The 13,296-nt window shown below is 40.4% G+C and overlaps 1 protein-coding gene across 1 annotated transcript; it reads left to right on the plus strand.

Annotated features, from left to right (window-relative positions):
• Positions 1–2,546: 2,546 nt before the first annotated feature.
• On the plus strand, positions 2,547–13,051 carry LOC134209577 (protocadherin-like wing polarity protein stan). Its single transcript, XM_062685574.1, is given in 12 exon segments — positions 2,547–2,748; positions 3,762–4,199; positions 4,327–4,418; positions 5,620–6,699; positions 8,031–8,251; positions 8,307–8,725; positions 8,728–8,842; positions 8,901–9,007; positions 9,010–9,266; positions 9,338–9,407; positions 10,524–11,256; positions 12,765–13,051. Coding segments are annotated over 12 exon segments (3,768 nt in total). The 3' UTR covers positions 12,799–13,051.
• The last annotated feature ends 245 nt before the right edge of the window (positions 13,052–13,296 follow it).

The raw sequence follows: 13,296 nt of genomic DNA on the forward strand, positions 1-13,296 counted from the left end.
TGGTTTTGGACATACCCCCCCAGTGACAAAATTTTTTAGAACAATTTTTTTTCATGAAACACCAACCGCCACCCAACCCCACACCAATTTTCTGGCTACGCCACTGATCCCATCCTAAACTGCTCGAATTAAACAAAAAATGTGTAGACGAGAAAATCTAAAATATTCAAATTTTTCCTATCTAGAAAACCAATGCTATTAACTCGCTCAAGGTTGCATATAACAATTGCTCTAGGTAGTTTCGCAATTATATTCGATGAGCTTATTAGGTATATAAGGTATTAAGACCTGGCCGAATAAAACCTAGCAAAATCGAATCACTTTTATTGGAGTGCTCCATTGTGTCGGATCGTTTTGGTTTTTGGATATTAAAAGTTTTACAAGTTGTCGGTAAGCTCTAGTTAGTGGATTTTTATTTAAAACTAGAGCTAGTAAGTAGCTATGGAGCTAATACGAACAAAAACAAAATTATTATAAATAGTTTTACTCCTCTAATAGTTATATAAAGCTAGTTAAGTTATTAGAAGCTTTTTCATTATTTGAGACCCGTTATAAAGTTGACCCAGGTAAGAAACGTTATCAGATTATTATATAGAACGGTTAAGTGAGACCCATATTCCCTTTAATAGATAACCCATTAGCATGGGTTATCATTGCATTCTGAACCACCTTTGAGTTCGGACGCGCTTTTTTAGCGCTCGTGTATATAATTTTATTATTTTGACTTTTTTTATAAATATTATTAACTGACCGCGCGCGACCTCCGCGTTCGTTTTTTTTTCTCTCGTAAGTAAGTACCCGCGTGTGACAATGAAGTGTGGAATGGTGAACTGTGCACAAAACGATAATCGTTTTCTTTGGCGATGTCACGGCAGTTGCAGACGTACATTTCACGCAGCATGCGTAGGAGTACAGCGCAATCACGAGGAAGTATTGCGGACTTTCATGCTCCCACTATGTCAAGACTGTCAGGAAAAGTTCACCTTTGAACAAAACCTGCAACATTTAGCAGAATCCTTCTTTAATATCAAAGCAGACATTGAGCGCACTTTGTCTGCAAACCATAAACTGCTTTCTAACTACGAAAGCTTAGCTGCTACTCATGACGAAACGCTTGAACGCGTAGAAAAAATGTTTGGTACTATTAAGCAAAACATTTCTAACGTCGCCAACAGCAGCAAAAATTGTGCTACGAAAATAAAAAATAAATTATCAGCCCTACTTGACACACCTTCAGCATTCACCTGTACGACTGTGGAAAAGACCGCCAATTCGGCAGCAGCTGCAACAACAACAGCAACAACAACAACAACGGAAGCAGAACACTCAACAGACTTGCTGCCGGACCTCATGAATGCAGTCAAGAGCGACTTGGTAACTTTAACCAAGTCAGCTGTGACTGCGGCAATAACTGAAATTACATCAGCAGTAGCAAAACGAAGCACAACTGGAGACTTCCCTCACTTAATTTCTTTGAGTGAGCAACTCTTAGAGGAGGTCAGGTCAGTTTCTGCTGCTATTTCCAATATTGACTGCAGTACTGACAAAATCTCAACGCTCGCAGACAAGACTTTGGCGGATGAACTAGCAGAGGAATCCCAAGACAAAAACTCCACTGAAAATAATTTAGTTGCTGGGGCTCACAATCCACAATCTCCACTCAACATCAAAGTAAAACAGCACCAACCAAACCCATCTCCTGCCCGGCAGAAAATTTCGCGTGATGCCATTGCAGAGCTTTTCGCTGAGCGACGCGCAAAACTGGCGCAAGTAAAGGGAAGTTGTGTTAGACACCTTAATAAAGCTGGTTGGAAATGCTTTCTGCCAGGAAAAAATGCAGCTGGAGCCCAGACTGGAAAAACTGGAAGAATACCGGCAGCATGAAATCTCCAGAAACACCCTCACCAATAATCCACTGAATGAAAAGGCGACTAACAGTAAAAGACATCATAAACAAAAAGCTCCACCAATAAGAAGCAAAAACAACGTTACAACTTCCTACACCAGCAAAAACAACAACAATAACAACAAATCTACAGACAAACAGCTGCTCGTAATGGCAAAGCATCAATTTTCCGGACCCCCAGCATCTACAGACCACCCAATTGCAGCTCTCTCTGCTCCTGCTGCAAAATCGTTCATCAATTTCAAAAAAGGTGAAACGATAAACCCGGCCAAAAAAACAAAACCCACACCTCCACCAATCCTCAACCAACAGAGTGAACCAAATATCGGAAATCTGCAAAGCCTTCAGCAACAGCACCAGCAACAACAACAACAGCATCTACGACAACAACAAGAACAAAATCATCAACAACACCAAATATACCAGCAACAACAACAACAACAGGAAACACAACTACCGAATCCTGACAGCCAATTTGAGTTAGATCCGATGAGACCACCCATCGTCCGTCTGACTCAGCAATCCACCGAAGGAGACGGCCGTTTCCTTAAAGCCAGACTACGTGACCCGAGGATTATGAAGGTTGTCCGGTTGTTTTGGCATACATGAAGGACCAGTCTGCTAATGTATGCGTCGAGGAATGACTCAACGAGCATCAGGATGCTCCTTGCATCTGAAGGACTGCCGACTTTACCAGAACATCTACATCAAATATTCATCCAAGTACATCAGTAATACGGAATTGGGCCAGCAGAAGCTGCAGCTGATCTACAGTCATACCGACAATACCTGTCCAGCGAGCGGACACATCGCCTGCAGCAACTACGGGAGAGCACAACGAGGTACCACTCTCCTTCTCCCGGAAATTTTCGCAAGTAAGGACGCCTTCTTCGGCTGAAGAAAATAGCACTATCTTATCGACCAACAGGGTAAATATTTTAACAACTTTCTCATACGCTTAATACCCCTCATAGTCCGTCGTATACTAAAACATGCGAACTAATATCGCGATCGTTCTCTAGGAGTTCGTTCCTTACATTCACAAGTCTGAAACAACGGCACAGATTCAACATTAAGATAAGCTTCGCTACAGTACGTGAAAACGGACTTCTTCTATATAACGGAAGATATAACGAGCAACACGATTTCATTGCGTTAGAGATAATTAACGGAAAAGTAACATTTTCTTTCTCACTTGGGGACAAAATTGAATCGGTTGTTGTCGATCAAGATAAACGAGTGTCTGATGGAAATTGGCATATGGTGGAAGTGAATTATTTCAACCGTTCCGTCACCTTATCTATAGATAACTGTGACATTGCATTGGCGCTAGCAAGTCTAGGACAGCGTTGGAATTGTGCTAATCAGACTACAATGATGTTGGATCGACGATGTGCATCACTAACTGAATCATGTCACCGATTTTTGGATCTTACTGGACCTCTACAGGTCGGTGGACTACCGAGAATTCCAGCACATTTTCAAATACAATCTCATGATTTTATCGGATGCATTGCGGATCTTTACATCGACCATCGGTATGTAGATTTGAATTCATTTATCGCCGACAATGGAACAATCGCAGGGTGTCCACAAAAATCATCTTCATGCGCATCTGAGCCATGTTTCAATGGTGGAACTTGCCGCGAAGGATGGGGCGAAGGATGGGAATGTGATTGTCCGGATGGATATACGGGAAACGCATGTCAAGAATCGGTTACATTACCTTGGCGTTTCAACGGAGATGGAATTCTAAGCTTCAATCCATTACTTCGCCCGATACAATTACCGTGGCTTACTGCCCTTTCAATCAGAACTCGCCAAAAAGATGCTTTCCTGATGCAAACACAAGTAGGTCAAAATAGTTCGGTGATTGTTTCTTTGCGGAATGGTGTGCTGTATTACACGTATAATTCTGAACCAATGTTTCTTGCCGGAACTAATCTAGCAGACGGAAAATGGCATAGGATAGAAATCAAGTGGTTGGGAACAGAAGTATCGCTGTCTGTGGACTATGGCCAACGAGCCGGTTTGCTGCCAATGACTCAAAAAATACAAGGCATGTACGTCGGCAGAATAGTGATCGGAGGTTCAGAGAGCAGCATTTCTGGATATGGTGACTACGGTTTCTACGAAGGTTGCATACAAGATGTTCGTGTAGGAGGAACTCAGTCGGTTCTTAATCGTCCAACCATCCGAGAAAATGTGATTGATGGATGTACGTCAAATGCCAAATGTCCAGATAGCTGCCCGGAACATTCAAACTGTGTCATTAGTTGGGACGAGGCACATTGTGAGTGCATCCACGGCTATGTTGGAGAAAACTGTTTACCTATATGTACGGCCAAACCCTGCTCCGACAATGGGCAGTGCCGTGCTGATATGACAACTAAAAAGGGTTATCGTTGTCAATGCAATAGCACTGCTAATTCTGGTGACTATTGTGAAATCACAACTCAACAACCATGCCCTGCCGGATGGTGGGGAGAACGAGGATGTGGACCTTGCAAGTGTAATTTGAAGCAAGGTTATCATCCCGATTGTAACAAATTAACTGGCCAATGCTACTGTCGTGAGAACCATTATCAAATGGAAAACGACACATCTTGTCTTCCTTGCGAATGTTATGCCGTAGGGTCATATGGAAAATCTTGTACAAACTCTGGTCAATGTGAGTGCCGAGAAGGAGTGATAGGAAGGCGTTGTGATTCGTGCTCTAATCCATATGCAGAAGTAACTCTGAACGGATGTGAGGTAGTGTATGATGCTTGTCCCAAATCATTTTCCGCTGTAGTATGGTGGCCAAGAACAACTTTTGGTGAAATGGCTATGGAAAATTGTCCGTTACCCGCTAGAGGTAAAGGAGTTAGAAAATGCGATATAGAGCAGGGAGGATGGGGCCAACCAGACATGTTTAATTGCACATCCGAAAAATTCTTGGATCTTCGAAAGCAGCTATCTCAGATTGAAACTGAAGGACTTGAATTAAATACATTTATATCAGTTAAAATTGCTGCTAGTTTACAGAGTGCTACTACTAGTTTCAGACATGTAAAAGAAGATAGCCAAAATTCATTCCGGACATTTGCATTCGAATCATCATTTTCGTCGAAAAACTCTCTGTGGCAGCAGAATGATTTCGAATTCGATTATTTGTATGATATGCAGAATACGATGCAGACGAAATTGTATGGTGCTGACATTCTGATAACTGAAAGGCTGTTGCAAGAATTGATCAATTACGAATCCAGACAAAACGGTTTGAATCTGTCCCACAGTCAAGATAAACATTATATTAAGAATCTTGTAGAAAGTGCCGGAGTCATTTTGGACGCTCAATACATGAATGAATGGAAAAGAGTGATTGATTTTACCCAAAGAGGCCCCAATGATTTGGTTGAAGCGTTCAACAAATATATGCTCATACTGGGTCGCTCACAGCATGATACTTACACGAATCCGTTTGAAATAGTGCACGACAATATGGCTTATGGGCTGAATATTGTTACTGCGGAATCATTATTCGGATTTGAGCCACAATTGCTGACTGGATACCATAGGAATAGTAAATCCAATATGTATACTACCGAAAGTGTTATATTGCCAGATACCAGTTTGTTTCTGCAACACACATCTAAGCAGAAATATCCTCTGATATCGTTCCCAAAATACAACAATTACATCCAAGATAAGACAAAATTCGATCGATATAGCAAAATACTGATTCCGCTGGATATGTTAGGAATTACACAGCCCGACAAAATGAAGTCATCAATTCAATAAGTGATTATAGAGCAATCGTTGGATATGCACAGTACAAGGATGCAGGAGCACTTTTCCCATTAAATTTCGATGAAACTATCACCCGCAGATGGGGTGTGGATGTACAAATAGCAAGCCCTGTCCTAACGCTCAACATACTTGTACCTAATATAGATAGAAAAGGTTTCGAGAATCCTACAAACGAGCTTCCAGGTTCTTCGGACAAATCGTCCACGAAAGATTCCGAAGTGTTTGCAACCCCCATCCATGAACATTCCAATGAAAAGTTATCTAATGAAATAAAAATTTCGATTCATGATATGAGTGATCATGATAATTTGGAAACCTTGGACGAGCACCCAGAAATTATAATGAGCATTGATGAAAATCCATTCGAAACCTCTAATCCTCCGGATACAGTAGTTTTATCTTCCGGTACCGCTAATAACGAAGCAACATACGGAATTGACGAAACGGTATACACTAAAATAAGGAAGCGTAGTGTTTCCAAATTACAGTCCGATACTTCGATTCTTGATAAACCGATTGAATACAGACCATTAGGCAGTCCTCATCTACCTCAACCGATAAAATTACAAATGTGGTTGCATATACCAAGAAATTGGTTTGGGCCTCGATCGAATCCTCAGTGTGTGCGCTGGAACGCTCACGTAAACCTATGGACCCGGCTAGGCTGTCAAACCGACATTCCCGATTATGAATCATTAGCTACAAATGAAAGCGTCTTCATCAATTGCACCTGCAGTCAAATATCCAGCTATGCCGTATTAGTGGACGTAATTGATCCAGAAATCATTCCTGAACCATCACTGTTGGTACAAATTACATCGTTTTCGGCGTTCCTGATCTCACTACCGGTGCTGTTCTCCGTCATTATTTCCCTAGCGCTTTTGCGTGGCCTGCAAACAAACTCGAATACCATCCATCAGAATTTGCTGTTTTGTATTTTTTATCGCCGAGATGCTATTTTCGTCGGAATCCAAGCACGGAAAGAATTGGTCGACAACGAGGTAAATATATGTTGAACTAATTTTAGTACCCATTTAATGCTCAAATCGTACTGCGGGAAAATATTTAACATAAGACTGCTTTTCAGAGTGGAATATTTGAAAGAATCATCCAATGTAATTCCATATCAATTTTTCACTTTTGCATATCGTGTTTTTCCCAAACGGTCCTCTACAGAATGACCTATTTTCCAGTATATAAAGTATAATATGGCAAGTGGTATTTTGGGTATTTTTTTCTGTGCTCATCCAACATCAAAGGCTTATACAGCAACCGTTCGCTAACTGGGCTAAAACACCAGTCCAGTTAACGAACGCCGCTTTTTAACTGGGCTGACGAGGGAATTCGCGATGCATTGTTGTGATCGTGTTTTACATTAAGCTTAAAGAATATTCCATTCAGAATCCCCTCGTCACCGAGTCTTGTTGTTGTTTTTGACGGATAACTGCTTTTTAACTGGGCTTTGGCCCAGTTAGCGAACGCCCAGTTAAAAACAGTCCAGTTAAAAGGCGCCGAGTTAGCGAACTGTTGCTGTACTGTGTTAAAGTATTTCTTAAATTCCGACCCCTAGCTTAGGCTAGTTCGCCGACTGGCTGGCTTGCAATATCTCGATCACTCGGCGTCTGTGAAGGAAACTTCGACAGTTCCGGTGGTGAATAACGTCCGCACTGGCGGTGCCCTACATACCCAAAGCGCTTTCTTCTTCTTCGAGTGCCGAGGTCAGTTCGACGATTCCGGTAGGCCCCGACGACCCGAGGCCAAACCCTTCGCACTGCGTTGGATACTCCCCTGAACCGACACTTATTCGCTGATCCCGTCTCTATCTACGCTACAGCTCCGACAGTATTTACGTCATTACTCTGCTTATCGCATTCCATATGCCTTCTTCGTGACACATTCGCTCTGTGATGTTGACCGAGAATACCACGTGATCTGGAGTCTCATCTACGTTGATAAACGCCGGGAAAAATGGCGATGACGCATGGTTACACCGGTGCAGATATTGGCGGAAACAGGACAGGAACACTGTGTAACGTAAAATTTCACCTGTCCATGCTCTCTGCTCACCCACATTAACATATTGGGGATAACCCGGTGGGTCCACCTTCCACTATCCGCATTGTATCCTCCGATGGCAATCTACATCCACAGAATCACTTTTAGTTGCTGGGTAGGAGGAGAATCGTGGAAGAAGTTGGGAATCGATATCAATAGACGGTCAAGAAACAGCTGCTCCAATACTGTGTGTGATCCCATGAAATTGCAGTCGAGTGATATATTTTACCGTGGTACGTCATGGAACTCTTTTTAAATATTGTCATGTCTTTCCCAGTTCTCATGCAAGTTGGTTGCGATAGTGCTACATTACGCTTGGCTAGCGTCATTCGCGTGGACTACAGTAGACTGTGTGCATTTGTATCGTATGTTGACAGAAATGCGCGATATTAACCATGGTCCCATGGGTTTCTATTACACGCTTGGATATGGCGCACCGGCACTTCTGGTAGGACTTTCTGTAGGGGTGCGCGTCCATGAATATGGAAATAATATGTTGTATGTATAGATTATGTTTTGAGTAGCTTTCTATTCTCATTCTGCTCTTTTTCAGTTGCTGGTTATCGGTATACGAGTCTGTAATATGGTGGTTAGTAGGACCAATCGTTATTATGTCGGTTTTGAATCTTCTGATACTGTTCCTGTCAGTGAAGGCTGCTTTCACGATAAAGGACCATGTTCTAGGATTTGGAAATCTTCGAACGCTGCTGTGGCTTTCTGTAGTGTCATTACCTTTAATGGGTATTATGTGGGTTCTTGCAGTGTTAGCCGCATCCGAAAGTTCGCAAACGTTAAAAGTTTTGCTTTCAGTAGTTGTAATCATACATGCGTTTTTTTCCATAATTGGGTACTGCATAATAAATAAGCGTGTGCGAGAAAATCTCCACAGAACATTGTTGAGATGCCTAGGAAGAAAAGTTCCTCTGCTTGATTCATCTTTAGCAGTCAGCAGTAGCTCTCAAAACATTGGACAAACTCCAAAACTCCTGGATTTGCAAGCCAATACGAGACTGCACGAAGGAATATAGGAATTAGCACTTCCAGCACGACATCCAGAAGTACAGCCAAAACTAGTTCCAGCCCATATAGGTTTGCTATACTTAAGTTTATTGAAAAGATAAGTTTGAATATTAATTTATTTTCACAGGAGTGATGGACAATTTCAACACACATCGACGTCCACATCGAATTATAATTCTAACAGCGACGGGGTGCCTTCTTACATGCGTGGTTACGATGGAAAGGGAATGCGAAAATCAAAGAATCCAACGACGGTTCCCCGCACGCCAGGAAAGGACGACGTCATAGACGAGATTCAGATTCTGGAAGCGAAACAGATGGCAGAAGTTTGGAACTAGCATCCAGTCATTCGAGTGATGATGAAGAATCCCGTGTAGGTCGTAATAGTAGCACACATCGCAGTTCTGGTGTCTGCTCCACTGGATATCTCCCAAATATTACCGAACATGTAGTCACTACGCCACCAGAACTGCATGTTGTGCAGAGCCCTCAGGTATGTATCAAATCATTATTAAAGAATTATAAAATATGAATTAAAAAAAATAAATCGTTTTCCTGTTTTAGCTTTTTCCTAATGTCAATGCAACACGATGGTCGAGTCAAGTTCCAGAATCGTACTTGATTGCAACTAACGGTAATTATCATTCTCATCTTATCACTTTTGGACACGCATAGCAATATAGTATTATCAGGAATTTCAACTGAAGAAATCTCCAAAATGTTATATTTTTCGGTATACAACTGTCCCGATAAGCAATATTTACCGGAATTTCCATAAAGCCACGAAAGGCTGGAAAAGTAGAAATCTTGCATAAGGCTAACATAACAACAATTTTGATATGGAATTTTCATTGTTTTTGTCTGTACAGCACAAGAAATTTGGTGGCAGCATAGTCCTTTTCATAAGTACAATCAAAGGAAATTAATTACTATGTCTGAAACTCGATTTGTGCAATTGCACAATATGTGCAAGATTTAGTTCGAAAAATGTACTGCATGGTAACCACTTCCTTCGGTGGAGTTGCTTTCCCTACCAAGCTACGAATGATCTCCGTCGTTCTCCGCAGCTTAGGAGGCTACTGATGAGATCGAATCTCCAACACCAGGCACATAGTCGAACTCTGGCAATCTATTTTTTAACCAACTCTTTTACACGCATTGTTTTGTGCAATGCCAACCGAGTAGGATGAGTAGGATCTCAATAATTATCAAATAACCCTGCTCGCAGAGCAAGATTACTTTTGACATAATTTTGCTCGTTTTTTTGTCAACAAATGGGCAAGAGAGGGATGGGAAGAACTTCGAGCTACTTCGAGCTGCTCATTGGACAGCACTAATATCGAATCATTTTGCTTCGTTGTCTTACTGGAATTGCTGGGTAGCACCAGCCAATCTTATTACCGGGTGATTTTTTAATTTTTGAACTGTCACTTTTAAGTTTAATTCTCCAAATGAGACAGACCCTAAGTATACGTAAAGGCTATATGATCACTACAAAACCGAACTTTTAATAAAAGGCTCGAGACCCATAATATTATATGCCAATCGACTCATCTCGATGAATTGAGGTGATGTCTGTTATGTGTGTATGTACGTATGGGTGTATGTGTACTATATTTTTGGTGGTTAATGAAAATTGGCCAAATTGGACCATCACCGCTAGGTGGATTGATCAGGGTTTTGCCTTATTAAACAGAAATTAGTTCAGTTCTATTATTGAAATGACTTAGACATACATTCTTCTCTTCAGCTGGTCGTTGGTCGCAAGATACTGGATCCGATAATGAGGCACATCCTCATAACTCTGGAATACAAAACATTCTACCGAATCCCGATTTAACGGATACATCATATTTACATCAAACTCGAATGAACATGCCACCTTCAATACTAGAAAATATCCAAGAAGGTTATAATTTCTCTAACCAAGATTTAAGACATAAAAAGTACAATGATCAAGGAAACGACACGTATGCAGATAGTTACAGAGATTACGAAGGAAATCATCAGCATGACACAATGCCTTATGTTACCGGTGGGGACTTAAATCACTTATCCGGTTCAACACAAGTTATCAACCATATGCGTTCGTACAACCATGAAAGCCCTTATGCTCTCAAAGAATCTCTATACGATAGATCTAGAACTCTTGGTTACAAGGCTGAATCTCAGTATATGTCGAAAGAGCGAATATCTTCAGATTTGTACAGTCCTAGATCAGATGCACATGGGTCCTTCAAATCCAGTGTTCAATCTTTATTGAAGAACGACTATCAACGTCACAAACAAGGTGCTGATTCGGACCGTATGTCGGAAGGTTCCGACAAAAACCCATACAACTTTCCTTACACCGCAGAAGAAGATCATTCAAGCCACACAACTACGAGATCGAACGATGGAACCAATCATGCAATGCACCGGTTCAACAACTCTTCTACAATTCAACCAATGGCGCCTTTGACTAATATAAACGATAATAACGAGTAAGTATCAATCTTCAATGTCCTCTCGTCTACTTTCTATGAACAACTTTATATAATTTCCTACTAAACAGATGGTGTTGGGAACGGCTAAAAAGCCTGGAATAAACTATACGTTGAAATATCATCGAAAACAAAGTAAGGTTTGAATTTGCATGGAATTGTAACATGATTTTACATTATACTTTTTTTTAATTGTATGCCTTATTTATTTCATTGTAACATTCACCTCATCTTACCTATTTTGAAACATTGACACAGATATTATAATAGTTTTTTTTTCCTGGTCGGGTATGCCACTGCCACTGCTGTGCCACGTAGATCTATTGTAGTATTCCCCGTATCCTTAGTGTATAAGTGCTGTTTGAATTACTCCATTATTATTGATAAGCAATGCAGTTTCGGTTTCGATACAGTTCTTGTTCTCAAGAGCATCATGACAAGGTCCCGCTATTTAAACCCTTCACAGAGAGCTCATGTTTAAAGTGTATTAGATGGTGTTGTGTAATGAAATACAATATTTAAATTGGCAAAATCTATTGTAAGACCAGTTATTAGTACTATATCATTTAATTCCACCAAGTTGTAATCTTTACAGATATGTTTTTAGACTTCGACCTGAACTGTAAGGCCGTCTTTAGTGTCTCGTTCTTGAAAAGTCGAGTTAAGCACGAGACACTGAAGACGATCTTACAGTTGAGGTCGAAAAACGTACCTGTAAAGTTTACAACGTGGTGGAATTAAATAAAGCTTGTACGGATCAGGCAATTGTTGAAAAGGTTAATGTAATAATTATTAGTATAAGATGAAATACGACTCTGTACAGCTGGATGCGGCGAGTGAGCCTTAAATAAACGAAATAATTAAAAAAGAAGTAGTTGCTTTAATGCTTTCGTGTAGGAATAACACAATACAAAATCAAACAGCATGCACTAACTTCTATCCTACTCGAGTAGATATATAGGCTAGATGTACCAGTTAAGGCTATAGCATCAGTTGTCGCACTAGTGCTTTATATGTCAAATGGCCAATCAAATCACCGCAAACCAAGTTCATATCGATAAAGCATATTCATATGATACGATAACACCTTTGATTTCCACCAAAACAAGCAAAGCATAATTTAAAAAAAATGATTTTGCTTAATTTTTGACGTCCTTTGCACCAGTTGCCGCACTAGTGGTCCCAATTTGGCCATTCCCATAAGAAAACAATGGGATTTGCCAAGTAAGGAACCAAAACTAAGAATAGTGCCATGACTGGTGCATGCGTTCCTATTATGGATTAATCAATTTTGAGGATAATAACGAATTTCATTGTGGTTTTCACAGCTGTTCTAAGGAGCAGGAAGTAAAACTTTTCGCTTCATATATAAAGTCCACCCACATTTCTTTTTCTTATTGTTTTTTAAATAGTTGTTCTTATGTATGGCGACAATTGGTACACCCACCCTATATATCATATATCCATACAGTATTACAGTGTTTTCCTTTTTCTTTTTTTTTTCTTAGCGGACCGAACGATGATGACGAAACAACTGTGTAAGAGTTCAATTAATCTTATCAGTTTTTCTCAAATGAACCGTCACTTAATACATAAAATTTCTCAGGATGGTCAAGGTGGCGTGCTAGTAAAAAATGAAACGAATTCTGAATATTGTAATGAGCGTATGACTCAATGTATGTGTTTTTACATATATTAATTGAATAAATTGTAATCGCGGCTCGATGTAGAAGGAATTAACTACAAAGGAGTACCTACTTCGTTTAGACAAAAGAGTGAATAACATACTATTACAATTCCCGCAGCAAGAGATGTGTCGTCAAATTATCCAAATAACATGTTACAGGCCCTAGGTGTGAACATAGTGTAGTACATTATCGTTCTACATCTATCGAAACAAGATTTCGCTAATTTTATCTTTCCGTCCATTTTTATTAGTGCTGCTGCCCACGTAGCGTTTTTTCAAGCTACGTGCACGCCGCGACCACGCAAGGTACTCAACATGCGATGTTTGTTCCTAAATTATTCGAAATACATGCG

The sequence above is a fragment of the Armigeres subalbatus genome, chromosome 2 (genome assembly GCF_024139115.2).
Source record: "Armigeres subalbatus isolate Guangzhou_Male chromosome 2, GZ_Asu_2, whole genome shotgun sequence".
NCBI classification, from domain to species: domain Eukaryota; kingdom Metazoa; phylum Arthropoda; class Insecta; order Diptera; family Culicidae; genus Armigeres; species Armigeres subalbatus.